The sequence below is a fragment of the Xenopus laevis genome, chromosome 8L (assembly GCF_017654675.1).
Source record: "Xenopus laevis strain J_2021 chromosome 8L, Xenopus_laevis_v10.1, whole genome shotgun sequence".
Classification (NCBI taxonomy): domain Eukaryota; kingdom Metazoa; phylum Chordata; class Amphibia; order Anura; family Pipidae; genus Xenopus; species Xenopus laevis.
In genome coordinates, this window is record NC_054385.1 from 68,872,423 (window position 1) to 68,898,503 (window position 26,081).

The 26,081-nt window shown below is 39.0% G+C and overlaps 1 protein-coding gene across 2 annotated transcripts; it reads right to left on the bottom strand.

Moving 5' to 3' along the window:
• Nucleotides 1-240: 240 nt before the first annotated feature.
• On the bottom strand, nt 241-22,449 carry ppp1r14a.L (protein phosphatase 1 regulatory inhibitor subunit 14A L homeolog). Of its 2 annotated transcripts, NM_001094398.1 has the most exon segments (4): nt 241-1,735; nt 8,027-8,059; nt 12,783-12,863; nt 21,752-22,273. In NM_001094398.1, coding segments are annotated over 4 exon segments (417 nt in total). In that variant the 5' UTR covers nt 21,944-22,273; the 3' UTR covers nt 241-1,624.
• Nucleotides 22,450-26,081: the final 3,632 nt, after the last annotated feature.

Genomic DNA, 26,081 nt, shown 5'->3' on the forward strand with positions numbered 1-26,081 from the left:
ATGTGAGTAAAAACAGGTCAGTTTAGGCCTATGTGCACCTTGCACTCCTTGTGTAAATGTGTTGTAAAGTCATTTATACAATGCTAAGACATTAAAGGGCTCATTTGTAACTTGCTTATGATACTGTAAAACTGCAGAGTAGCCATGCTAACTAGTTATTAGTTAAAATAGATCCTGCCATTTCCTACAACTACTGTGAGGAACAGATGGGTTAAAATTTGAAAAAAATATGACACCTTATTGAAAGTAAAACACTTTATTAAAACCAAAATGTTGTTGTTATAAAGTGACCAGGTCTTCCTTTAGTGGCATGACAGTTGTATCCTATGCAACCTGTAGTGACTAGTACTTTACAGAAGCTACAAGGCTTGTCCATATACCTGTAAATATATACAATATACATATTTAATATATATCAAGGTGTAGAAATATGAATAATGGTAATTAAAGCTATTACAATGTGAGTAAGCCGGTCAGCTGAATTTTGTATTACAAACTGGCCCAATACCTGTAAAAAGTATTTGTGTGTGTTCAGAATTCTGTTCAAATTCAGATTCAGACAGGCTACAGCACTTTTTTCCCGGATTCTGATAAATCCTTATCGCTTAACTGAACCCAATGCAAACTATAGCACTATTGGATTTTTTTTAAAGCACTAAACAACTGAAACTAGCACATTTTTTTATTCAGATTATGCATTATCTAGGGGTTGTTTTTTTTTGTTTGCTCAAACCTGAAAAAGTAGGTTAATAGGTGGATAGATGTTGGGTTGAAAAACTGGTCTTTTGATGAACAACGACAAAGAATTATAGATTCTGTGTATAACTACTTCTAATGCTAACAACAAAAAAGAAATTGTGCTAAGCAGACAATTCTACAGAATATCACACTTTTTGTGACCAGCTAACAACACTGTTCCATTAAATATTTGTCTGTAGGTTTTAAAATAAAAATAAGAAGAAATTAGTAAATAACCTTTTACTTGCATAAAGGCTCCTGCATTTCTCATGTTGGTTTCATCAAGGCTTCTCAAGAAACTGTACACCATACAAAGTGTCTCCGCATAGACTGCAAATTGCAAGGCCTGATCTTCACTGTGTATATTACAGTTTTCCTTACACTGTGCAATACAGGTCATTAACCTCCCCACTGGAGCAATACAGTCATGTTTGATGGCTAAAGCCCAGTGCAATACAGGGGCCTGTCACAGTGTCCAGACAGAACTGGATCTCTCACCATAATGTACAATACAGGATCCAACTGAACTTCCTACAAAGTAAAATACAAGTTCTAAACCTTACACGTACAGGTAAAACAGGAGTGGATTATAAATTACTAGTATAATTATAGAAACTCCATTTGTGGGTGTGTAGCATTCAAATAGCTGTGCATGTGGACAACACAATTGTTGAAAGAGTGAATACAATTGGGCACACAACACAGAATTGTCTGGGAAATTCTTCTTGTGTTAGAAATGTCATCAGAAAGAAAGACATCACAAATTGTCCATCTGTGTCTGAAGTCTCTGCAACTTTTCATCCATTCTAATCTTTAGCTTTGTAGACAGTCCTTGCTCTCTGGTCACTTGCCCCTTACAGGGGGTGTTGCTAAGTGATATTGTAGGTTATGCATGTTCCACTATATGCTCCTCACTGGAGACCTCCAGTCCATTCTTTTTCAATAGAGTTTGCTTCTGCAGTCCCTTCAGTCTTAAGAGAAGCTCCCGAATGAACACCTAGTGAGAATATAAAATGGTAAGTGCTACACAGGAACAAAGTAACATACATGTTTCATTGGTTGCAGAGAATCACAAATTTGCATTCAGTGTGGATCTTTTCTTTTTTTAAAGGAAAGACATATTATAATGGATCCAAACAATTTCACATGGATACCTATTTAAATAGATTTTCCACGGATGGCAATTCTCCCATATGTCCGCAGTGTTTTGAAACACATTCAGATGCAGATAGGCGGCATGTCACCCCTACAATTCTGCAGCCATAGGGCCAGGCCTTTGAGGCTTTCCCACAAATCCAGGCCTGGGCACACCCAGCGAATCAGCCTTTCCTCGCCCTTTAATCTAATTTGCCCTTTAACTAGCCGTCACTAACAGATTGCAGCTGCAGCTACTGTCCAAGTAACAAGAAACTGAATTAGGATATTGATTGTTGTATAAAAGCAACTGAAGGGATACTTTTACAAAAAGCATAAATCATGTTTTGATCTGCACACACATGTATGAATCCACTTCACAGCAGATTCCAAAAGAAAAATAAACAAATATAAATAGTTTAAATTCCATTTCAGTGCTATTTAGATTGACCCAAAATTATAGTGTGAAATGTTTCTATCGCCGTAGCAGGAGCGCTTCTCAGAGAACACCCTCCACTTTTAAAAAAAGGTATTCTGTTGTTAAGGTTACCAGGGATGGCCTCTGTTACAAAGGGAAAGTAATTAGCTTGCTTCATAGCCAAAATATTTCGTAGAGCTGGAGATTGAATGTCCTTATTAGTGTGTAACTTTCCCATATAAATTTATCAATTGTGACCTGTACTTTTGAGGGTTATGATTTGGGAATACAGATAGCAGGTAGCTACATGTTCATTATAGCTATGCAGCAAGACCATATTTCCTATTACTGTGCTGCAAACCCAAATAAGGAATAATAAAATTGGAGACAAAATGGGCCTAATCATGCCTCAGAAGAAGCATTTCATGTAAAAAGTGCCATTGACATGTTTCACGTAATAACATAATCAGCTGATCTGGGCCAGATGTTTTTCCTGTAGGCAACTCAAAGTTAACTTTCCCCTCTCTCTGCTGGCGTTAAGTGCAACTAGTTGTTCTACAGAGATTTAAGGAAGGTTCAGTCAATGGCTTCTACTTATAGTGCTATGGTTAAGTATGATGTTATAAATAGAACAGTAAGGGCAATGGTCCATAAGGAGATTAATCACCAGCGACAAATCTCCTCTTCTGCCAGCAACTAATCTCCAAATCTCCTCTTCTGCCAGCAACTAATCTCCTGTAAAAGTTTTCCCACTTTCAATAAAAAGTAAATCATTGGTGGTAAAACCCATGTGTTGCTTCAGTCTTCCAAAGTCACTTGAAGTTTTCTCTTGAGGCAACGTCAGGCAACTTCGGAAGAATAAAGCGATGCATGGGTTTTAACAGCAGCATTTACAGGTTATTAGTCACTCGGAGAATAGGAGATTTATTGCTGGTGATTAGTCTGGTGTCTCATCAGCCTAATACTCCATGAAGGTGTTAGCTATTTTTTTAGGTTTGATCTTGTGGTTTGAGCATTAGATGCTTAATTTTTTTGATGCCATTGGTGCAATTTATTGCCGTGTTGCCATTTTGCAACTTAAAAAATTCAGTCTACTGTGTGAAGCGGTTACGTTTGTTCTGTATTTGATCTTTCTTGCTTTTTCCTCGTGAGGCAACTTCGGGCGACTACGGAAAACGAAACGCTCCGAGTGCCATCCCGCCGGCAAATTACATTCTAGCCAGCGGGAGGCAGTTCGGGGAGATTAGTCGCCGGCGACTAATCTCCCTGTATCTGAGTGTGTCACCTGACCCTTAAGGTATCCACAGAAACAATACACTAAACAAGAAAATGGAATCAAAAATGCAGTTTTTTCTAGATTTTAGCTATGGTTTTTCTAATGACCTTAGTTTTGTATGTGGTTAGATTGGTTCAGGTCTAACTTGTTTCACATCAGTGAAGATGTTCATTAAATTCACCACATCAATCATTTACCCATTTCTATTGTCTCTAGCAAAGGGGAGGAGGGGGAACAAGATTTTCCTTATAACAATAAATTGATTGTATAGTGCAAAGGTGTATATTTGCTGCAAGGAAAACAACTCAAGAGTAGTTTAAGCCAGACTTTGATTTATTTAGCTTTCTATAATGTTCATGGAGTGTTACGTATTGCATCAGCCCCAATGAAATAAATGACTTTCCCAAACCCAACAGTGCAACCATTGTGCTGCAACATGTGCTATTCCTTTAACAACGATATGTAAAATGTATATGTATAGTGCAATAGCCATGCAAGCAAGAAAAGCTGCTGCATCCGGCCAGTTTTCTCACAGTTTAACACAAGCTTTAACTACCCTGTTCTTTACTCTAAGAAGGGGCAGTTTTTATGGCTGGTCCTGCTTGTTGGCAGGAAATGTGTATTAACAGTTCTGCGTGAAATGACTGCGGCACAAGCAATACCATTTGTATCAGTCTACTTAATGTTCTCAGAGAAGTCCAGCTGTTATTTTTGTGTGTGCTTCAGGCGCTACATTTCCCACAGATTTTCATGTGAAACTGTGACAGACACAGGGGCATTTTGGGCACTGCCACAGTTTATTTCACTTAATTTAAAGTGCCCAATACATTTCATACTGAAAAGTAGTATGCAATCATACACATTACAATGTAACCAATTTGCAAGCCCAAATTTAAGGTGTTAAAACTAGCATCACTGATTATGGCACAATTAACCCTTAAACATACACACACACAGGTGGACATATATGAGATTAGACAGAACAATCTTATTATATGCATATTATACTGGACAGAAGACATGTCAGTGTAAAACTAAACACTGAAGTCGGCCTCTTATTTTGCGGTTTATGAAAATAAAAAAATCCAATACACTTCAGTATGGTGCGAGTTTCACCATAAGACCTGCTTGGTTCAGAGGCATAAACTTGTCAGTCTCCTACCTCCTAATATGAGGTGTCTAACTCCTGAGATAAGAGGCTTCATCACTGTTGCATTACAAAAAAACTCCACAATGGTGGTAGCCTATTTATACTAGCTAACTTACTAATGCCAGATGCAAAAACTGGAAATAAAAGATAAGCTACACTGAAATCATTAAGTTTACCATGGACATTGCAATATGGCCACATAGCTGACCCCCACTTCTGGATCTAAATTACCAAAATAACAGCCTATCACAAGTTAGATATGCAATCAGCAAACCGATCAGTTGACAATTCAGCAACTATTGGGGTAATGTAAAGAAAAGTATAAAGTTTGCCCACATTTAGTAACACTAAAGTCTATTGGTTTAATGTTTCCATTGCACCAAGCCAGAGGTTTAACCCCGATATGTAATAAAGGCTCTACGTTAACCCAGGAGCAGTGACCCATAGCAACCAATTAGATTTTTGCTTTAAAACAGGTGACCAGCTGATTAGTTGCTATGGGTTACTGCTCCTGAGCAAACTTAGTGCCTTTTATTACATACCCCCCAAATTGTGTTATTAACAAACCTAAAATGTTAGCAAAAATGGTCTTCCAAGCCAGTTGTTTAGTTAGAGTGTCAAATGACATTCAGTAGGCTATTGACACAGTGTTATTAAAAAGTGCTACAAATAATACGAAGCATGTCATTCTTTTACATATTTATTAGCAGGCTTTCTTTATCTGTATAGAACCAAGTTAACTATGTTCTAATTTATCTCACATGATGTGTGACTCAAAAGAGAAGGGGGGTTTATATGAAGGTCTGGATCTTTAGCTCCCTACAGCTGTATTTTACACCGCCCTGTCATAAAATTGACATTTTGCTAACTCAGACATCACACACATCACCCTGTCCATATCAGGAAATGTTCTGCAGTTTCACTGAAAGGAGGTGCTTTCCGGCCTAAAATAGCCAAATTTATCTCTGCCAGCAAAAAGGAAATGACCTTGCCAAATTACACAATGATGCTGCATTTAATACTAGGAAAATATGAACCTTTAAGGCAAATATTTAGGAACAGCAAGTTTTTTTTATGCATGCTAGAAACACGCAGTCTGCAAATGAGTTTATATAAGTAGTAATCACTCTGAGCCTACCTGCTGGCTGCTGGGTATGGTGGGACATGTAGTAACAGCAACAGAGGAACATGTCTGACTCACTTGTATTAAATGGTTAAACTCTACATGGATAATGAAATCATATTTCCATCACCATCTTGTGAGAAATGTCAATGTCTGTGCTAGGCAACAACTGAACGGGATTAAAGGCTAAATTTGAAATTTTTCCAACATTATTCTGAATTGCCAGGAGCAATGAACAGTGTAGTTCACAAAGTATGTAACTTGTGCAACACATCATATTATAAAAAAATAAACAATTATGCAAAGGATACTGCAATTACATACACCTTATGCAAAACATGTTATACCCTGAAAACAAATTCTCAACATATTTGTTTCTTCCTATGCACAATAGGACAAAAAATACAAAAACCTGAGTAGAGATTCCATCACAAATTTCCCCAGAGCAGTTCAAACTGTTCTCTGGTTATTCCAAGGTCTCTGCCTTTATGGCTGATCTAGAAAAAAACTAGGGCTAATGGGAAAAACTTAAATAAATCTTGTAAAATGCCCCCAATTGCTTAAAAGAGAAGGAAAGCTAAATTTACTGGGGGTGCCAATAAGATAGACACCCCTCAGTGTTTATATTCCAGACCAGCACTTCTGTGGAAAATGTACCAGGCCCAGTATCTCTAAATCTGAGCAAATCCCCAACATCTTACCTGTACTTCCCAGGTGCCCCTTGGCCAGACTTAAAATTGAGGATGCACAGTAGGCTGAATTTGGAAATTGTACGTTTGCACAAGAATGCATAAGTTGAGAGGGACGCCTGGGAAGTAAAGGTAAGGTGGTTGCACTGCCTGGCTGTTTTTATGCAGAGTGTGCTGGCCTGTAGAATTAATCTTTCTTTGTACTTTAAGCCATGACTGTCCCTGCCAGTGCACTTGCTGAAGATAATACAAGTCCCTTATCCAGAAACCAGTTATCCAGAGACTATATCAGGTGTCTGGATGAGTAGATCAAGTTTCAGCCGAGTGATTTCATTCGTTTATTTATGCCTGCATTTTCCTGCTCAGGGGCGATCTGTGGGCAGCAACCCTGATGCCGCCGCCCTCTCCTGCTCCGCGCTTAAAAGTTTACTGTCGGAGCAGGTTAAAAGGGGCTACAGCTCTTTCTGCATTAGCAGAACTGAATTTCCAGTTTAAAAAGTTACAGGAGGAGGCTTTTTGCCTCACAGCAGGAGTGGCCCTGTTCCTGCTACAACAACACAAGTTCCTGCTTCTCAGTTTTAGTACACAATCATATTATTATAGAGGCATGTGCATGGCAAGTAAAGTAAATCCCATATAGTTGTAACTAACTATTTACCAGGCTGTGACCACAAAATACATATAGACAAATACAAGAGGTCCTCTGCACTCAACCCATTATCAATATATTTAAGACATTGAGACATTTTGTTCCCAGATTGGCTGCAAATCATCCCCTTAATTCAAACGGACAGATGCATACCACTTGAAAATGCAGGGTCTTGCTTTTTTGAGCAGTATTCTCTTGACGCTAAGCAATACAAGGCATGATCAAATCATTTATTTACTTGAATTAATGAAAATCTCTATTTGACATAGCTGTCAAAAAATAGCTTGGCTTGCTAACATTTTTCAGTGTGAGCTTAGTGAGTCAATAGCCATAACTGACTTTGGCATATTGAACCAGATGTTGCTATACAGATGTTGCTATACATGCCTCAAACCAGAAGCAACGTCATGCTAATACTAATCCTGTGAAAATCACAACATACAAGCAACTTGCATCTTTATGCAGGTATTGCATTCAAGTTCTGATGATCACAATATAGTGTGCCCCAGCAATTATACTGGGAAAACGCATCATAGTGGGTAAAAAAACAAAGATTGGCATCCAAAAGAGAAGCATATTGCCCTTTTAATTGCTTATGGATCTGGTAAGTACATTCCCTGAAATTAGAAACACAGATTGGCAGTTATGGCTTTCCTGCATAACTGATTTGACTATTACAGGTTTAGCTTGTCCTCTATTGCCTTTATAATGTATACACTAATTCAAATGCTGGAAAGTCTGAATTGAGAGACACACTATCTACAAGAACAGAGAGACAGAAGTACAACGAGAAAAAAAATTTAGGGAATCATCACATTGAAATTCTTGCTCAAAATGAGCCAGGCTCACCTCTGTATTGTTAGTGCAAGACTTCAGGATCACCTGCAAAAAGAACAAAAATATGTGTTAAGTGGCTAAACTTTTATGGCTGCAGCGAAAACGGAAGAGACAGAAGATGAGATGGCATTTTTAATGCCCCAAAGTTTAAAACAAGCAAGTTGGCTGTAAGAATGTCCGTTTATATGGATGTGCATTTCACACATACATTATATTTGTTGCCGTTTCTATTGCATTTGGCAGCTGGCTCCATTAACATCTGTGCAGCAAATATTTATTGCTCTCTTACTGCCAAACCACTCATACCTAGACTATACAAAAGGAGGAAGATGGAGTTAAGGACCACAGTAAGTAAACAACTAATGACTAGAAATGGCCATATGCTCGGATGAATCATCTACTTTATTTGCCCAGCACTAAATAGGGTCTGCATATGAGAAATACCCAATGCAGCCCGAGTACTAATTTCCAGTGGTGGAGAGGGATCTGTAATAGCTTCGGTTGAATTATAGTACTCCTTTGATCCTACCCTGTAGAGCTAATTTCAGCCAGGGAAGATATAGGCCTAGCCAACAGCACAAATATTGTCCAACAAGAAATGCAGTTTTTCAATATAAAATGCCCCTCTGAGTCGGATAACACAAATTAAATTGACCACGTCCATTAGAGACCTGTGAAGTCAGTGCACTGCAGTCATTTCAAGATCTCACACTCACTAAAATCTCACATGCATCAACTTCAACTCAAGTTGCGGTGCATGTACAAACAGTGCCACTGGGTGACTTTCTACTCGCAGCAGAAATACAGTCAAACTCAATGCTTGAGTGAGGACACAAGTGGAAAGTCACTCATTAAACACAATTTTACTTATAGTTGTTTTTATACTTAAGCAGGCAAGGCAACCAAAACATCATTATTGCTGCCAGATGCTTTCGATTTGCTTGTTTGGTAAACACTGCCTACAAGACATTAGGGCTATCTGGGTGGGATTGCTTTCAAAGGCCCACTCACAACTGATATAATGATATGATATGTGACAATGAGTTGGAAGGACAAACTTCTGTACATACAAAATAGACAATATGCCACAGATAGTCAGTTTACTGAAACAGACTCCTCATTAAATAGCGACACAATCTTAAATTTGTTTGTACTTTGGTGTGGGAACAGTTTTAGCGGAAAAAAAAACCCACATGAAAGCAAAATTCCTTAATAGCGGATACAGAGTAATAAAATCTTTAGGCTTCTCTCCAACTTTTTAACTAGTTAAATACCATACAATGTCTATGTCCAACAGGCTTATCCTCTTGCTACCATTCTAAGGCTAATGGCACAAGACACATCCTCTAACATTTTAGCTCAAAAAATTACCTGGTTATGGTGAACAAATTATTAAGATGATTACACATGCAAACAAAATCAGATTATTAGCCTTTACTACATTTTCATTGCTGCACGAGCGCCTGCATGCCATATGGCCACAGACTATTGAAACTAATCAACCCTGTCAAGGAAAATCTAAGGATATTATAAATAACCATAAAGAGGCATAAAGTAACTTCTAATATCCTCATAACAGGGGTACTTTTTTTTAATAATCTCCAATTATTACTGATGGCTTTGAAAATGAATGGCTCTTGGGTATTAAAAGGTTTATTCTACATGGAATTGGAGGCACAAGACAATAATAAGAGATCAGCTACACTGTAGGACTGTCAGTGTAGGCCTGGCCAGACCAGGGATGACTTTGACGTAGTTGGCCAGCTTAAATATATTGCAATATATGGACAAACAATCCCTGTTCTGTTTAAGGCATTTTTAGTACGTTAAGGCACAAAATGTCTTTATGTCCTATATATAGCGAAGAATGTACCCCAAATTGTAACATATTAGTATATTATAAGTTACCAAGGAGTTCCATGACCATATAAAAGCATGAGACTGAAAGCCTCAAGGTCATGGAACTCCAAGGTGACTTCTAATATCCTCTTATTTTGCAACAGGGGTTTTTTTTATTTTTATTATAATACACAAGTTTCAGTGATTCATGTGACAGAAATTACATCACTAAACTCCGATTATAACCAATGACATCACTAAGCACCATTTATAAGGATATCATTTACAGGATATTCATGGCTCTTGTGTATCATATATTGATAATGGGTTGAGTGCAGAGGACCTCTTGTATTTGTCTAAATGAATTATAGCCCCAATGCACCCTTACTGTACAATAGTATGGTTATGGCTTGCTGTATAATAGTATTAGTTTTATTTATTTCTAAAATGCAACCCTTCTGCCTTTAAAAGTTTATAAAACTCCTTGGTAACATTGAATATCCTCATTATTTAAAATAAAACAATATACAATTTGTTTTGCGGAAGTGATTTTATTGAAATAATAATTTTACATACAAAAAAAAGTGTACATATACACCCATATGAATTATATTTAATTAGCAGCCATTTTGCCACACAGAGTGTGTAAAAACAATGTTCATTCCTTGTCAGGGGTGTGTAACATTCACTATTATTAGCAGCAGTTTTGTTAAAGGGATACTGTCATCGAAAACATGCTTTTTTCAAAACGCATCAGTTAATAGTGTTACTCCAGCAGAATTCTGCACTGAATCCATTTCTCAAAAGAGCAAACAGATTTATTTATATTCAATTTTGGGGCTAGACATTTTGTCAATTTCCCAGCTGCCCCTGGTCATGTGACTTGTGCCTGCACTTTAGGAGAGAAATGCTTTCTGGCAGGCTGCTGTTTTTCCTTCTCAAGGTAACTGAATGTGTCTCAGAGGACATGGGTTTTTACTATTGAGTGTTGTTCTTAGATCTACAGGCAGTTGTTATCTTGTGTTATGGAGCCGTTATCTAGTTACCTTCCCATTGTTCTTTTGTTTGGCTGCTGGGGGGGGAAAAGGGGGGGGTGATATCCAACTTGCAGTACAGCAGTAAAGAGTGATTGAAGTTTATCAGAGCACAAGTCACATGACTTGGGGCAGCTGGGAAATTGACAATATGTCTAGCCCCATGTCGGATTTCAAAATTGAATATAAAAAAATCTGTTTGCTCTTTTGACAAATGGATTTCAGTGCAGAATTCTGCTGGAGCAGCAATATTAACTGATTCATTTTGAAAAAATTTGTTTTTCCCATGACAGTATCCCTTTAAACAAACACACCTTAGCTACTTTAACTTGAGGTATAGAAATGGTGTCATTTTATTGCAAGCTTTGACCCTTTCATGAACCTACGTGGTTGTCAATTGACACATATGCAGAACAAATGTACCTTTGTCTTGTACATGCACTCTGCTTTACCTGTATCAGTGATGTGAGGGGACAAGACAACGTCTCCAAGCATACCAACCCAGTGCACCCCAATTTGAACAAACCTGAGGGACACTGTTGCACATCCTGCGCCAATCTGGTCATTTACAGAGAAACATGGAGGCTTTTTAAACCCACTGCTAAAGGTTTTCAATGTGCAGAAGTTATGTCAGCCAGGGAGATCAGCCAGGCAAAAATTTAAAGAGAGGGGATTCAAATGACTTTTACTTTCCTGAAAAATACCCGCCCAAATGTGCTCTTTCTGAAAAGGGTATTTGTTCAGGAAGGGGCATGTTGGGTTTGGTCACCTTTAAAGAATAGAACATGGTGGTCAGGCCCGGACTGGCAATCTGTGAGTTCTGGCAAATGCCAGAGGGGCTGCTATAAGGTGCCATAGAAAGTCACTATTTAGTGGGCTGGTGGGGGCTGTTTGGGCCTCTGTGTACCTGAAATGCCACAGCCTATTTTAATTCTCAGTCCGGACCTGATGGTGGTTAAAGGGATTCAAGTATATATACTATTCTCCACTTACTGTGCCTTTAATATACCACATGGACACATAGCTAGGGAGACCTGTATTTATGATGCGTGTTATCACTATTCCACTATATCCACTATTTTGAATTCGGCCGAAAGATCTTTTGTGAAAGATTCGGCCGAATACCGAACCGAATCTGAATCCTAATTTGTATATGCAAATTAGGCTTAGGAAGGAAAAAACACGTTTTACTTCCTTGTTTTGTGACAAAAAGTCACACGATTTACCTCCCGACCCTAATTTGCATATGCAAATTAGGATTCGTTCGGCCAGGTCGAAGGATTCGGCCGAATCCTGCTGAAAAAGGCCGAATCCTGGTCGACATACATATTTTCAATATGAGCAAAATAAATACTAATTGCGTTGAAAATACATTCGGATTACTGGATATTAAAATGATAAATTTCCTTTTATTATTTATAAAAGCAGTAATAAAGCTTACTATAATTAGCAGAGTTATTTTAACTAGTGATACTGAGCTCTGTACAAGCCCCCTCCTTTCATCCTTTGTTGTGACTGTTTTGGCTTACAGATAAGTCGAAGTGCATTATGCAGGGGGGTGGCTATCTGTGCACTGGTAAACAAATACTTTACCTGTTAAAAAAAAAAATTAAGTTTAATGTTCCAATGTCTTTGGTGTTTTAGTCTGGCAGCTCAGTAAACCAGATGCAGAATCCAAACTGCTCAGCAGGGACAAAGATAAGAAATCTATCAACCAAATGTATCAATTTAGCACAGTTTACAGAGTCAGCTCTCCTAGAAATCAACAGTACTAATGGCAACACTCCAGCTCAAGAGCTCCTAATTTATAAAGCATTACTGACAGTAACATGTTTGAAGGCTGGAGTCTCAAATAGAGGTGTGCTAATGGTAGTAACATATCATTTGCTCATTACCTGCAAGCTCCGTCTTCTGTCTTCATCCGTCTCCAAGTCCAACAGATCATCAATGTTGACCTCATCTGGCATATCTACTTCCTGAAAGAGAAAAGGCAATAATTAGCCTTGCGTTATGGATTTATTGGTGCTGTCCTTGAAATGTGGCCACACTTGCTTCCTAGGAGAGATGTGCATTGCAGTTTGCATCCAGGAAAGGGTAAGGATAATTTTACATGTGTTCAGGAGGTTGCAGAAGAAATGTGAGACAGATGGACTGTTGATCAGCAAGATTGTTGCTCTATCCCAGTAGAGTTATAAATCTGTGTGGGCTTCAGTAATAGGGTTCTTACTTAACAATTACTAGACTTTATTGTTCCTGGAATAAAAGAGATGCAAGGTGGAAGCAATGGGGTGGGGTTTACTATTTATGTGGAGCTCTGTCTGCAAGAAAATGACCTTCTGAATGATATTAGATTAGCGTTAGAGAACACAGGACTCTAAAGCAGTGCTTCTTAACCATTATCAGATGGGCCCCTGCTTTGCAGCCAAAAGATCATTCAAAATTCTTTTACTCGCTACTACTGTTTAAAAACTAAAATATGTTATTGTTGTTTAAGGAAAGACGTGCTCTATAAAGTATAACAAATCCGTTTTAGCCACCTGTTTTGTGCTGGTGTGCTTTTAGGCCCTAACCAATATGTTAAGAACCCCTGTATTAAAATGGAAAATAATAAGTAAAAGAGATACATGTTACCCACTGCCACATAACTGGTGTTAAGTGTTTTCATTGTGCCTTATGCTACGCCAGATTACAAGAAAAATTACCCACAGGGACTTGGGAGCCATGAAACATGTCAATCTAGACTGAAAGGTTTCCTGGCAACCTGGGGTGAGTTAAAAAAAAACCCTGGGTTAAAACTAACACCAAAATGATCATGGGTCAGTACAGGATTATCTAACTGGACATCCAGTGAATACTTGAAGTTCATTGCAGTTTTTATGACCTCCAAATTGCAAGAAGGCTCCTTTGATGTTCATTGTGCAACATTGGGTCTGTATGACTGTCTTACATGGGGCCCCAACAGATAATATCTCTTCCACATAAAGGCAATGCAGCATGCTGCCACCAAAATATATAAATGATTGAAGATCAGCCAAGTTGAGTGACCAGATGTTTAAATAGGATGTTGGGTCAGTCCCATAAAACAATGATTTTCTAAAAAGGGCTTACATTAACATATGAAATAGTTCAAAGTGACAGAGATAAACTCAGAATTAAAAAGGCAGTTCCTTGTATGGGTAAAGGGTAGGAATGCACCGAATCCAGGAGTCGGTTCGGGATTTGGCCTTTTTCAGCAGGATTCGGATTCGGCCGAATCCTTCTACCTGCCGAATCCAAATCCTATTTTGCATATGCAAATTAGGGTCGGGGGAAGTAAATCATGTGACTTTTTGTCACAAAACACGGAAGTAAAAAATGTTTTTGCCTTCCCACCCCTAATTTGCATATGCAAATTAGGATTTGGTTCGGTATTCGGCCGAATCTTTCACAAAAGATTCGGGGGGGTCGGCCGAATCCAAAATAGTGGATTCGGTGCATCCCTAGTAAAGGGACCCAAATAACATGACATCATCTGGCAGAAGGGCCCAGGTGAGCCACAGCTGTTCTATTACCAAATAATGAAGCATGGGTGCTGCAAGTGAAAGGCACAAAGGGGGAGGTGCGGTATCAGGGGACACTGATTAATGTCACAGTTGCCCTCTTTGTCTCTTCTAGCTGAATGAGTAATGATGGATATGCTAGGAAATTCCTATCCCATCAGGGATCATGAATTATTAATGTGTCTTCTACTCTCCATGGCTGTTCCACAAATATCATTACAAACACACAAGCTCCTTCCTGCCCAATATTTGGCTCTGAAATGCCTTTTAGTAGCCCTCAGTGACATCCAGCCAGGAGCTGCTGCCTCCTCCTATTTCTGCCATCTACTCACTGCCTCTTAATCCTAATTGGAAGTTAGTTCTACACTAGATGATTCCTTCATATTGCGAAGTGAAAGACACAATTCTACATGTATTTGACAAACATGCATATTTTAAGTGAATCAATAAATACAGGTAGTTTTCCAAAGTAATTAGCAACGCAGTTTGTATCACTGTATCACATTTTTGTACTAGCTGTGTATATTTAGCAGAACACTGGATGTAAGAGAATCATCATAATGGACAGACTGTAACAGAAGCAGAAAAAGGTTTGTTTGGATTTTGGTTTGTCATGGACAGATACTACAGCAATACCCCTGGTCTCTAACCACTACAAGAAATATCTTGCGTCTTAGCAATTGGGGCTGAGTGCTATGGATTGCAAACAAACCCTTTGTAAAAGTACCTGTACATTAGAGGACATTATAGACAAATAGCAGGGGACCTTTTCACCCATAAAAGAAAATCACCGTACCAGAGGCCACCACTTTAGACTAGAGGAAAATTACTTTCATTTGAAGCAACGTAGGTGGTTCTTCACAGTGAGGACAGTGAGGTTGTAGAATGCACTGCCGGTGATGTTGTGATGGCTGATGCTGTTAATGTTTTTAAGAGTGGACAAGCATAATATCCAAGGCTATTGTGATACTAAAGTCTATAGTTGGTATAGATATTGTATATATAATTTATGTGAGGGTATGGCGGGGTCAGTGTCAGTGTGTTTATGGATGCTGGGTTCCATGTGGAGGGGTTGAACCTGATGAACTTTGGTCTTTTTTTAACCCGATTTAACCATGTATGTAACCCATAGCTCTGTAATTGTGCAACGATAAAAAATACAGAGGAAAGGCGGTGTCTTTTATTTGCTGTTGAAAGCTTAAAAAAAAAAAAAATTGAAAAAAAAGCCAAAACATGTCAGTATGAAAAATCATCAGATGATGAGAAAGTAGAGCAGATGTGGAAGGCAGAAACATGACTACAGAATAAGACACAAAACAAGCCCATATAGTCTGACTACTTGCTTATATGTGTGAACTCACTTGTTTATGTTGATTCTTAAAGTAGCCATATACTGTACATGCTGATAAAACCTGCTGCCTAAATTTGGCAGATTATTGGTCCGTGTCTGGGCCCTTCCTGGCAGCTCCTGTCTTATATCTGGCTGAAAATCAACCATGTTTGGTCCCTGTGAGGTAGATAATTAGATTCCTAGTCTACAAAAATTCCCCCTGATTAATGGATGTCTGATAATTTGTGCACTGGAAATTTAATTATTTAGCTCACAAGGGCCAAACATGGCACAGGGTCAATTTATCTGTTTGCCCTCTGAAGCATAATATATATATATATATATATATATATATATATATATATATATATATATATATATATAAATAAATGTCACAGCCCATGGGGGCTTATTTTCTTGAGAAAGTCCTGTGAGTGTGGTCCTTTTTTTTCAAGTATTATATGCAATTTTGTTGCCAGCACCAAGGCAAGTACCTACTCTATTGTGGAGTGCACCAGTGCGGATCTGTATGTATGTGTGTGTGTATATATATATATATATATATATATATATATATATATATATATATATATATATATATATATATATATATATATATATATATATATATATATATATATATATATTGGGGGCTTATTTTCTTGAGAAAGTCCTGTGAGTGTGGTCCTTTTTTTTCAAGTATTATATGCAATTTTGTTGCCAGCACCAAGGCAAGTACCTACTCTATTGTGGAGTGCACCAGTGCGGATCTGTATGTATGTGTGTGTATATATATATATATATATATATATTTTTTTTTTTTTTTTTTTTCTAAAACAAAAGACAAAATGTATGTTCAACACTAGCACTTTTCATTGAACTAATTTTAAAAAAGATACACCCCCCCTTTAAAATGGAAACTGGAGTTGTATGAGAGAAAGTTCCCGGCATGGACGGCCACATTGGGTGCATGTTTGGTGCCTTCTAAAGTGGCCATACGCTGCCAGATATGCTGGAATGGGAACAGCCAAATGTTTTGATCTGGATGTTTGCCCATAGGGTGAATGGTTGGATCATGCACTGGGGCCTACGGAGGCCCACCAAACCTGTATTGTTGATATCTGCTTTATTTTCAGGCAGATATCAATTAGGCACAATTAGGTACATTCCATACAAGCAGCTGGTCACACAATGAACAGCAGCCTGACTTTCACCAGTGCTAAAGAAAACAATGGACAAAATACAGAGTAAAAATTTTAGCCCCCATACAGCCAATCATTCTATAGAATATTTGCCTGTCTGCATAACCAGCTAGTTTTTTCAGTGCTTGCTAGTTCAGGCCACGAACACTACTTTGCCTGCATGTTTTTTAAATGGGAGCATAAAATGTAAAATGCAGCAGAAGCACTGTGGGTTCCTTCAGTAAAGAGAAGCCTAATCTGTAACATAGCCCCCATTCCACTCTCCTCCTCATCCCCCTCCCTGAAACCTGACTCAATCACGGAATTGTCACCACATCCTGCCACGACTGTCCATACAGATGGGCCCTGCTGGGTTATGGTGTGGGAGGTTAAGTAGGAGTGGGTTATACAAAGGAGCAATTTATACAAGAAGCAACTTATCCATTTTGCGCCTTGGGTACTTGGTACAAACCATTTAACTCCAGCATATTATAAAAGGTTTAATATGCCATACACAAGTCAATTTAGCATTTAAATTGAGAATAGTCGTCCAGAGTAGTGATGAGTGAATAAATTCACCAGATGCAAATTCATGGAGAATTTCCGCATTTCGCTGCAAGATAATTCATTTACGAAACTGAGGAGACAATTCACACATTGACTTTAATGCATTTGGAACAAATAGTCTAACGTATAAAAATTGTCGCTCACTTCAAAATTGACGTGTGTCAAAATTATTTTGACGCTTATTGACTTGAATGCATTTCGTGAATTTTTCTCCCATCACTAGTCCTGAGTAACAGAAGAGGCTAAATCTGAGCTATAACACAGTATTAATATACTCCAATTACATGTTTACAATAACTACTTTTTATTTTAAATTTAATTGTGTTCCAAATTATAGCAAAAAGAAAGTTCAAGCAGCTGTTCTTTTTTAAAGGGACAGTAACACCAAAAAATTAAAGTGTTCGAAAGGCATGAAATTATGATACTGTTGCCCTGCGCTGGTACAACTATGTTTGCTTCAGAAACACTACTATGGTTTATATAAACAATCTGCTTTGTAGCCATGGGGCAGCCATTCAACCACAGGACACTCAGATACATTCTGGAGAATGCCATTGTATACTACAGAGCCCATCTGCTGTGTATCCTGTGCCTTTCCTCCTTTTTCAGCATTAAATGGCTTCCCCCAAGGCTACACAGCAGCTTGTTTATATAAACATTAGTACAGTTTCTGAATCAAAGAAACCGTTTAAGGGTCAGGGCACACTCTCAGCTTCGGGGAGATTAGTCGCCCAGCCCACCGGCGATTTTTATTCTAGCCAGCGGGAAGGCATTTGGGAAGATTAGTTGCCCCGAAGAAGAGGAAATTTGTCGCCGGCGACTCATCTCCCCGTGTGTCTCTGCCCTAACCAGGGCAGAGTAAAAGTACAATATATTTTAGTTACTTTGATTTTGTGGTGCCACTGTACCTTTAAGTTAATAAATAAAAGCAGTATAGCAAACAAAACCAGTATAGAATAGACATTAGATCTGTAAGTTTTTTTAACTTAATAAACTCTGTATACCACTGAAGATAAGCTATGCCTTGTGTGACATTTCCCATCTGTGTTGTAGTCCTCATTCCATTCTTGTGACCCCCTAATCATTCATCTGTGTTGTACCCACTCATTCCATTCTTGTGCCGCCCCCCATTAACATTCCCATTTGTCTTTTATGTCCATATATTAGTATATATGTTTCAACAAATAAGTTACACTTATTGTAAATTACCCTTGAATCATGTTGAGCTGCCACTTTGTATTCATGTCTCATTATGTTTTTTCCCTGTATGCTACCAGTTCTCTTGTTTAAAACTACCTCTGATATAAATATAATTTAGAAATTGAACAAAATTGTCGGGTGGAGAATAAAACCAATCGCCTTGATTCTAGGGATGTGACATAAATACCAGGTCTGAATGTATCTAACATTAATAAGACTGGCTATCCATCCTTTTAATTGGAACATTTACAAAATTCACATGCAACTTGCTGTAAAACAGGTATGATGCAAAGCTACAAGGTGCATATGCTTCACCTTTTCAAGAGTCAGAACCAGCAATGCAAAAAGGGACAAACACTCATTTAAAACAATGACATGTATATTGGAAAGTTGCTTAAATTACATTTTCTTTCATTTAACAAGAAAGTTTAGGGTGGGGCTCCCCTTAAGAACACACAGGCAATGATTTGAATAACTTACTGGAAAAGAAAGTAGATCTTGAAATAGTCTTCACACACACACACAAATATTTACTTAGGTGACCTTTCCTCTTTCTTTTTTTTTTTAAACAGATTTAAATTCTTTTATTTCCTTCCTATGTCATGCTACACATGAGATAGGTCGAAAGAAAACAAATACGTGTGGGATTGCGCTGGTTAAAGGGTGAACTTGAGAGCTCTTTATCATTGGTGATTAAACCCTATCTTTCAAACATCCTCTGCTGCTTGTGAAATGGTACTAAATGAAGAACATAATGCAATCAGCATCCCACACAGCAGGAACCCTGGTGTTAGTGAGCAACACAGTTTCTGCTTTCATTATCCTTACTAAATTCAATTGATGAGAGCTAGTTGCTGATTCCATGCTACAAGTTATTAAAGGGGTTGTTCACCTTTCAAAACTTTTTTCAGTTCAATTGTTTTCAGATTGTTCCCCAGAAATAGGGACTTTTTTCAATTACTTCCCATTATTTATTTTTTACCGGATTTCCAAAATCAAAGTTTAATGGTGCTGTCTCTGGTGTTTGAGTCTGGCAACTCAGTAATTCAGACGCAGACTCTAAACTGTTACAATTTTACAATATTTAGTTGATACATTTCTCAGCAGCATCTCAGTATTAGCAACTATTTTATCAATTCTAACAGCTGCCTGTATCTTTGACAGCAGGGACAAAGATAAGAAATGTATCAATGAAATGTATCCATTTATAGCAGTTTACAGGGTCAGCGACTTCCCTCCCAGAGTTGCTTAAGGGTAGAGGCACACTGGGCGATTCGGGGAGATTTAGTTGCCTGGCAACTAATCACCTCGTCTTTGCGGCGACTAATCTCCCTGAACGCCTTCCCTCTGTCTTGCGCCGGCTCAAATGAAAAATCGATTGCGCTAAAGCACATGCGGCACTTCGTATTCCGAAGTTGCCCGAAGTTACCTCGTGAGGCAACTTCGGGCGACTTTGGAAAACGAAGCACCGTGTGTGCTTTAGCGCAGGCTATTTTTCAAGTGACTAAATCTCCCCAGGAAAAAGGAAATGGTGTTTTCCACACACCGTTAGTAATTAAAATCCAAAATCTTCATTAAACAATAGTCATCGGCACACACAGCATCACACTTGACGCGTTTCAGGCTACACGCACTTAATCATAAGCATGACTAAATCTCCCCGAATCGCCCAGAGTGCCCCTACCCTTAGAAGGTGAAAAATGACACTTTACACTTCAACATTAGAAAAACAGTCACACATACAAAATAGAAAGTAATTTGGAAAGGTTGTTATTTCTGGTGAACAACTAGGTGCTTGAAGGTGAACAACCCCTTTAATAAATAAACTACTCCCATACATTTGATGGTCTCAGAGCGCTGGTGGGGTTTTTTTTTCCGCATTTGATATGTAACAGAGATGCATGCTGAGCAGAACAAATTGCATGAGCTATCTGATATTCTGTCAGGCTGCACCCAAACAGTATTGTAGCACAGCTGTATAATTGCATATTTCCAAACACATTTTGCTGCATTTTTTGTGTGCTTGAAGTGCATTCAAAATATGTTAAAACACATTTGCATGTATAATAAGCTTATTTTTTAACTCATTGTAACTCAACTAATTATTTTAAGACCCCTATTTGTTATAACTTATTGTAGAATGCTGTACAATGTGCTGGTGCTATAAGAATAAACCAAAGTGATGAGGATATGAATAGGGACATGTTCAGCATGAATTTGATTAATTCTTCATTCAAACACCCATGTTTAAGTGTACTAAGAGATACCAATATAAAACAATCACACTGTGCACTGTTTTTAGACTTACTGAGCTTTCCCCGTCCTTTGTACACTCAATATAACTGTATAAACATCTGACTGAACCCCCACTTCAACCAGGTTTCCAATATTTTCATATACAGTGTGTCCTTCTATCCATTCAGGCTATATTAGCCACTTTACAAATGCCCTCACAAATTGTGTTGCCATTGTTATTGCCTAACCAAGGCACCGCATGTTCCACTGCAGGATTTCTCTGTTTGCACTAGATTTACCATCCCCACATGTTCGTCCAATATCTGGTGTATTTCTAGTTACTCCTTCAGGTTGCCCCCCCCACACACACATACCCTTTGTGTCCCTTGTATCCCATCCACAGTGCCCAGACACTAGCTCCCCTTTCTTCTTTAATGCACCTTCTCCATCTCTCTACCTTGTACTTAACCCCAGTCCTCATTCTTCCCTTATCTTCCCACTTCTCCTCAGCCTTGTAACCAGCTAGGCACATGGTCTTATCATGTTGATATCATTTTCTTTCCCTTCCCTGGGTATCAGCTTTTTTCCTTGAAGCACCAACATGTGCCCCCCTGCCTGTGTCCTTTCCCAGTATCCACCCTGCCCTTCCAAGTCAGCTCTCCTCCTGTCCATTTGCCCCACTGCACTGTGTACACCACCCACCAAGCCATTCCCTGTGGTCTCATCAGAGGTCTTTGCTCAGAGAAGTAGAGGTTCCCCACTGGCCCCTTATCTATGACCTTGTCTATAGACTGCACGTGGCCGTCACTCACCCTCCCCAGGTAGAGCTCCTCCATCTGCTCGTCTATCCACTTCTCCACGTCCAGACGCTTCTGCAGCTCTTTGCGATCGTACTTGACAGTGATCCGCGCCTGTCGCCTCTGGATGCCTTGGTTGGAATCTCGACTCTTGGATGGGGAATGAGGCTTATTTGTGAGCCTTTTGCCGACCTTGTTGGCTGCCATTGTTGGGGGACAGTGAGTAACAGTCAATAGCCAGTCGTGCTGTTCAATCGATACAACCCGATTAGCGCCGCTCCAGCAGATTAACTGCAGTAATGAGTGGCCATTAACAAGATGAACATCAGCTAGCGGAGACTCTTCAGCCCTCAAGCGCTAACGCCAACAATCCGTTTAGACGCTACAGCTCGGCGGTGTTTGGGACGCGCAATGTCACGTATATATAGTTGTAGCGGCTGCTGTTATACTAACGAGAGAGATTTCCAGAACCCAATGCTCTTGCAGGTGCCTTACTGGCCTTCAAGGAAACCGCACTGGGTTTGTCCCTACAAACTAACAACTAACAGCACACGTGTATACGGGGAGACAGGGCTTTGTGGAAATATACACCACCCCTCCCTCCTTCTCCTCATACCGAGGGACACGCCCACTCCTCTTCCTTATCGATTAACCTAGTGGCGTTACCTAGTAACCCTGCTGTGTACCCCAGAGCATCAACCGACCAATCAGATCCCTCTCTTTTTAGCCACCTTAGCCGATAAGTGTCTGTAGTACCGCTAGTTTCATAACTAGTGTCTGGCACTCTGCTTTTATTATGGCCAATTTAGCCTCTGGCGTGGGTTGAATCTTCTTTTGTTACCCCGATAATTATGTGGCACCTCACTTCTCCTCATGCCAGTTAGCTAAAATTAACATCAAGAACATTGGTGATTGGCTCAACCAACCAAAAAAGATTATTTTAAAGGAAGACAAATAATAACGTTCATTTTGCAAAATAGTTATTAAAATGACAGGGTTGTAAAAAAATATTTATTTATTTTGCATGATTTTAGACTAGAATGCAGAGGTGTTACAATTGTCTGCCACTTAGTGTTATGTTGTGTAAGGAAGTAGCTAAGGCTGTTGTGTTTGTGGGGGGCAACAAGTCCAATGCTCCATGAAAGATCTGCAAGTTAGTCACACAGAATGGGGCGCAGAACTCTTTGTGCAGGTCAGAGCCCCTCAAATGGTCTGGTTTGCAGGAATATGGTATGGTAGTTATGGTATTATATACTTGGGGTACAGGAGGTGCATGTCATCATTTGTTTATGTGGAATGTTTTTTAATTTGATACAGATTCAAACTTCCTAGTAAAATATACATTGTAACAGAGATTGTTGCCTTTATTACTACTGTTATCATTAATATGTATTTTTAGAGCGCCAACATATTGCACTGCTTTAACCTGATGATTTATCATGTACAGACACAATATTGTGCTCAATGCAAAGGGATACGGTTATATTCACTTCTACATGCAACAGATCAGGAGCAAAGGAGGGGTTCCAAGACAGAAAAGCATTATCCTTGTGTTGTGGAGAAGGCAGGGCTTGGGCTGGTGGTGATGGATGGTGTTTGGGTGCATTGTGGTGGGAGTTTTTTTGCATAATTGGGGAGTCACTGGAACAGATCACACACAAGGAGTTTTTTTTTTTAATTTGGGCCCCATTTTGCATGTTGCCAAGGCCCAATACTTAGTTGGCCCAGGCAACCAGTGGAATAACAACTGGGGATTAAATGAGTTGTTCACCTTTGAGTTAACTTTAAGTGCTGTAGAGAGTGATATTCTGAAACAATTTGCAATTGGTTTTAATTTTTTATTATTTGTGTTTTTTTGAGTTATTTAGCAGCTCTCCAGTTTGCAATTTCAGCAATTTATTTGCTAGGGTCAAAATTACCCTAGCAACCATGCATTGATTTGAATAAGAGACTGGAATATGAATAGGCAAGGACCTGAATAGAAAGATGAGTAATAAAAAGTAGCAAAAACAGTAAATTGGTAACCTTACAGAGCATTTGTTTTTTTTAGAGGGGGTCAGTGACCTCCATTTGAAAGCTGGAAAAAGTCAGAAGAAAAGGGCAATACTTACAAAAACTATAAAATAAATAAATAATGAAGATCCATTGAAAAGTTGCTTAGAATTGGCTATTCTATAACATGCTAAAAGTTGATGAACCACCCCTTTAATTCATGTGCTAATAAGTCAGCCAATTCTTTGGGGGTCAGTAGAATTTATTCATTGGTGTCCCACAGAACTGTTCTGTGCATGCTACACTTTGCACCTTGTGTCAGATGAAATATCCAAAGCAAGGTGCAGAACACAGCTCACGTGAGTTCAAAGGAGCCCCATACATGTAAGGCTCCCTAACATCTTACATACCCACCACCACCACCACTGTGATATTTTATTCTATTTGTCCTGGTTATCAAAGGTAGGAAAACTGTGATAATTCCTTCCCTAGCTCAACAGAAGTGCTCAGGAGTGAGGAAGTACAGCCAAGGCTCTAGGATCAACTTGGTAAAGAACCCAGGAAAAAGTGAGAGGAAACCTCTCTGATAACCATCAAGTTATAAAATAAGCAGTTAAAGTTGTGGGTATCAGCAAATAAATCAGTTAACAAAAAGCTCCTTAGTGGTGTGTCTAGAAGTGCCTACAGCAAAATATTTTTATAGCATCCCTAGTCATGTTTATGTTATCTATCGCCATCATGTGGCACAGAATGATACAACATTGCAAGACTTGCTCTTATATCAACCTGTAATACAAGCACATGGAAATATTTCTGCCTTTTACCAGAAGGAACTATATTTTGGATTATATGCCTCATTAGCTAACAACAGGGGCAGATCAAGATGCAAAAAACATGCAATTGTGTGTGCCACAAAATGGCAATATTAAACTTTAAGCACACAATTGTTTCCATCATTACCCCTATTATTGTGACCAAGGTGCAAGAAAAGCATGCAGGCAACAAGTACAAGTACATCTGATTACATACCCATGCCACACACACGAACCCTAGAATGGCAGATTTTTTCAACAGTGGTTTATCTAGAATGTGCTGAGTTCCACAGCAATATCTTTTAAGGCTGCCAAAATCTTGGAAAGATGACCTATTTCACAAATGTATATTATCATTATTCTATCCATGTGTTTATTAAGCACCAACATATTCTGTAGCGCTGTACAATAAATAGGTGTATACACTCAGGGCCACCATCAGGGGGCACAGGGGTACGGGTACATTTGTACTGGGCCTGGGCCTAAAGGGGGCCCCGGCTGTGCTGCACTTTTTGAATTAGCCACGTCCCTGCTTGACAGCACCGAACCGACGAAGAGCCGAAGGAAGGTCCAAAGCACTGAAGACCTGAAGCCACCAATGGATCTAAAGTCACAAAAAGATTCAAGTCCTGAAGCAGCGAAATGACCCGAAGCTACGAAAGGAGCCGAAGCTGAAGCCCTGAAGCCGCGGAAAAAGACCAGAAGCCATGAAAGGGGCCTAATGTAAATTCCACTGAACAGCAATGTGTTTTTTTAAACTTTTATTAAACCCCCTCGCATCAATGTATTGTTTTAATACTATATAGGCCCCTGACCACCAATGTTTTTTTGAAATATTCTATGGGCCCCTGACCACCAATGTTTCTTTTAAACTTGTAATGGGGGCCAATGTTTATGGGGGGCCTGGCGCCAATGTTTTTTTTAAATTTATTTATTGGGAGGCCCTGGCAACCAATTATATTTTTAATTTGTAGGGGGCCCTGACCACCAATTTATAGGGTACAACTCAGTAAACATACTTAACGTTATTAAATTGACCCAATAGTAATGTTACTATTACCTTTTTGAATGTATTTGTCATTTAATCCACAACGCTATTTTGCTTTCTAACCATCACACAGTTCTGGGTTGCAAACACAGAATTTATATTTCCATAAAAATAAATTACTATTGGGTTAATGCAAACAGGATCATGCCTTTTATTTTTTGAAGCTCAGAGTTAAAATGCTGACAGTAATAATATTTTGAGCAGATGTTCTAATTTGATAGAAAGTTATCTGTTGGGATTAAATGGTGTTGCTATCTGAAGTGGTAAGGTGGCCATAGACTCAAAGATCCGCTCGTTTGGCGTCATTTGCCACTAAACTGCGTGACTATATCGGGGGTAATTCGAGCGTTCGGCCGGATGGCCGAACGATCGAATTACGATGCGCCAAGCGGCTCCGACGGGTCGGTCGGGTAAAAATCCAACCTTCCCGATCGATATTGTGGCCAGATATCGATCGGGAAGACCCGTCGGAAGCCCCCATACACGGGAAGAT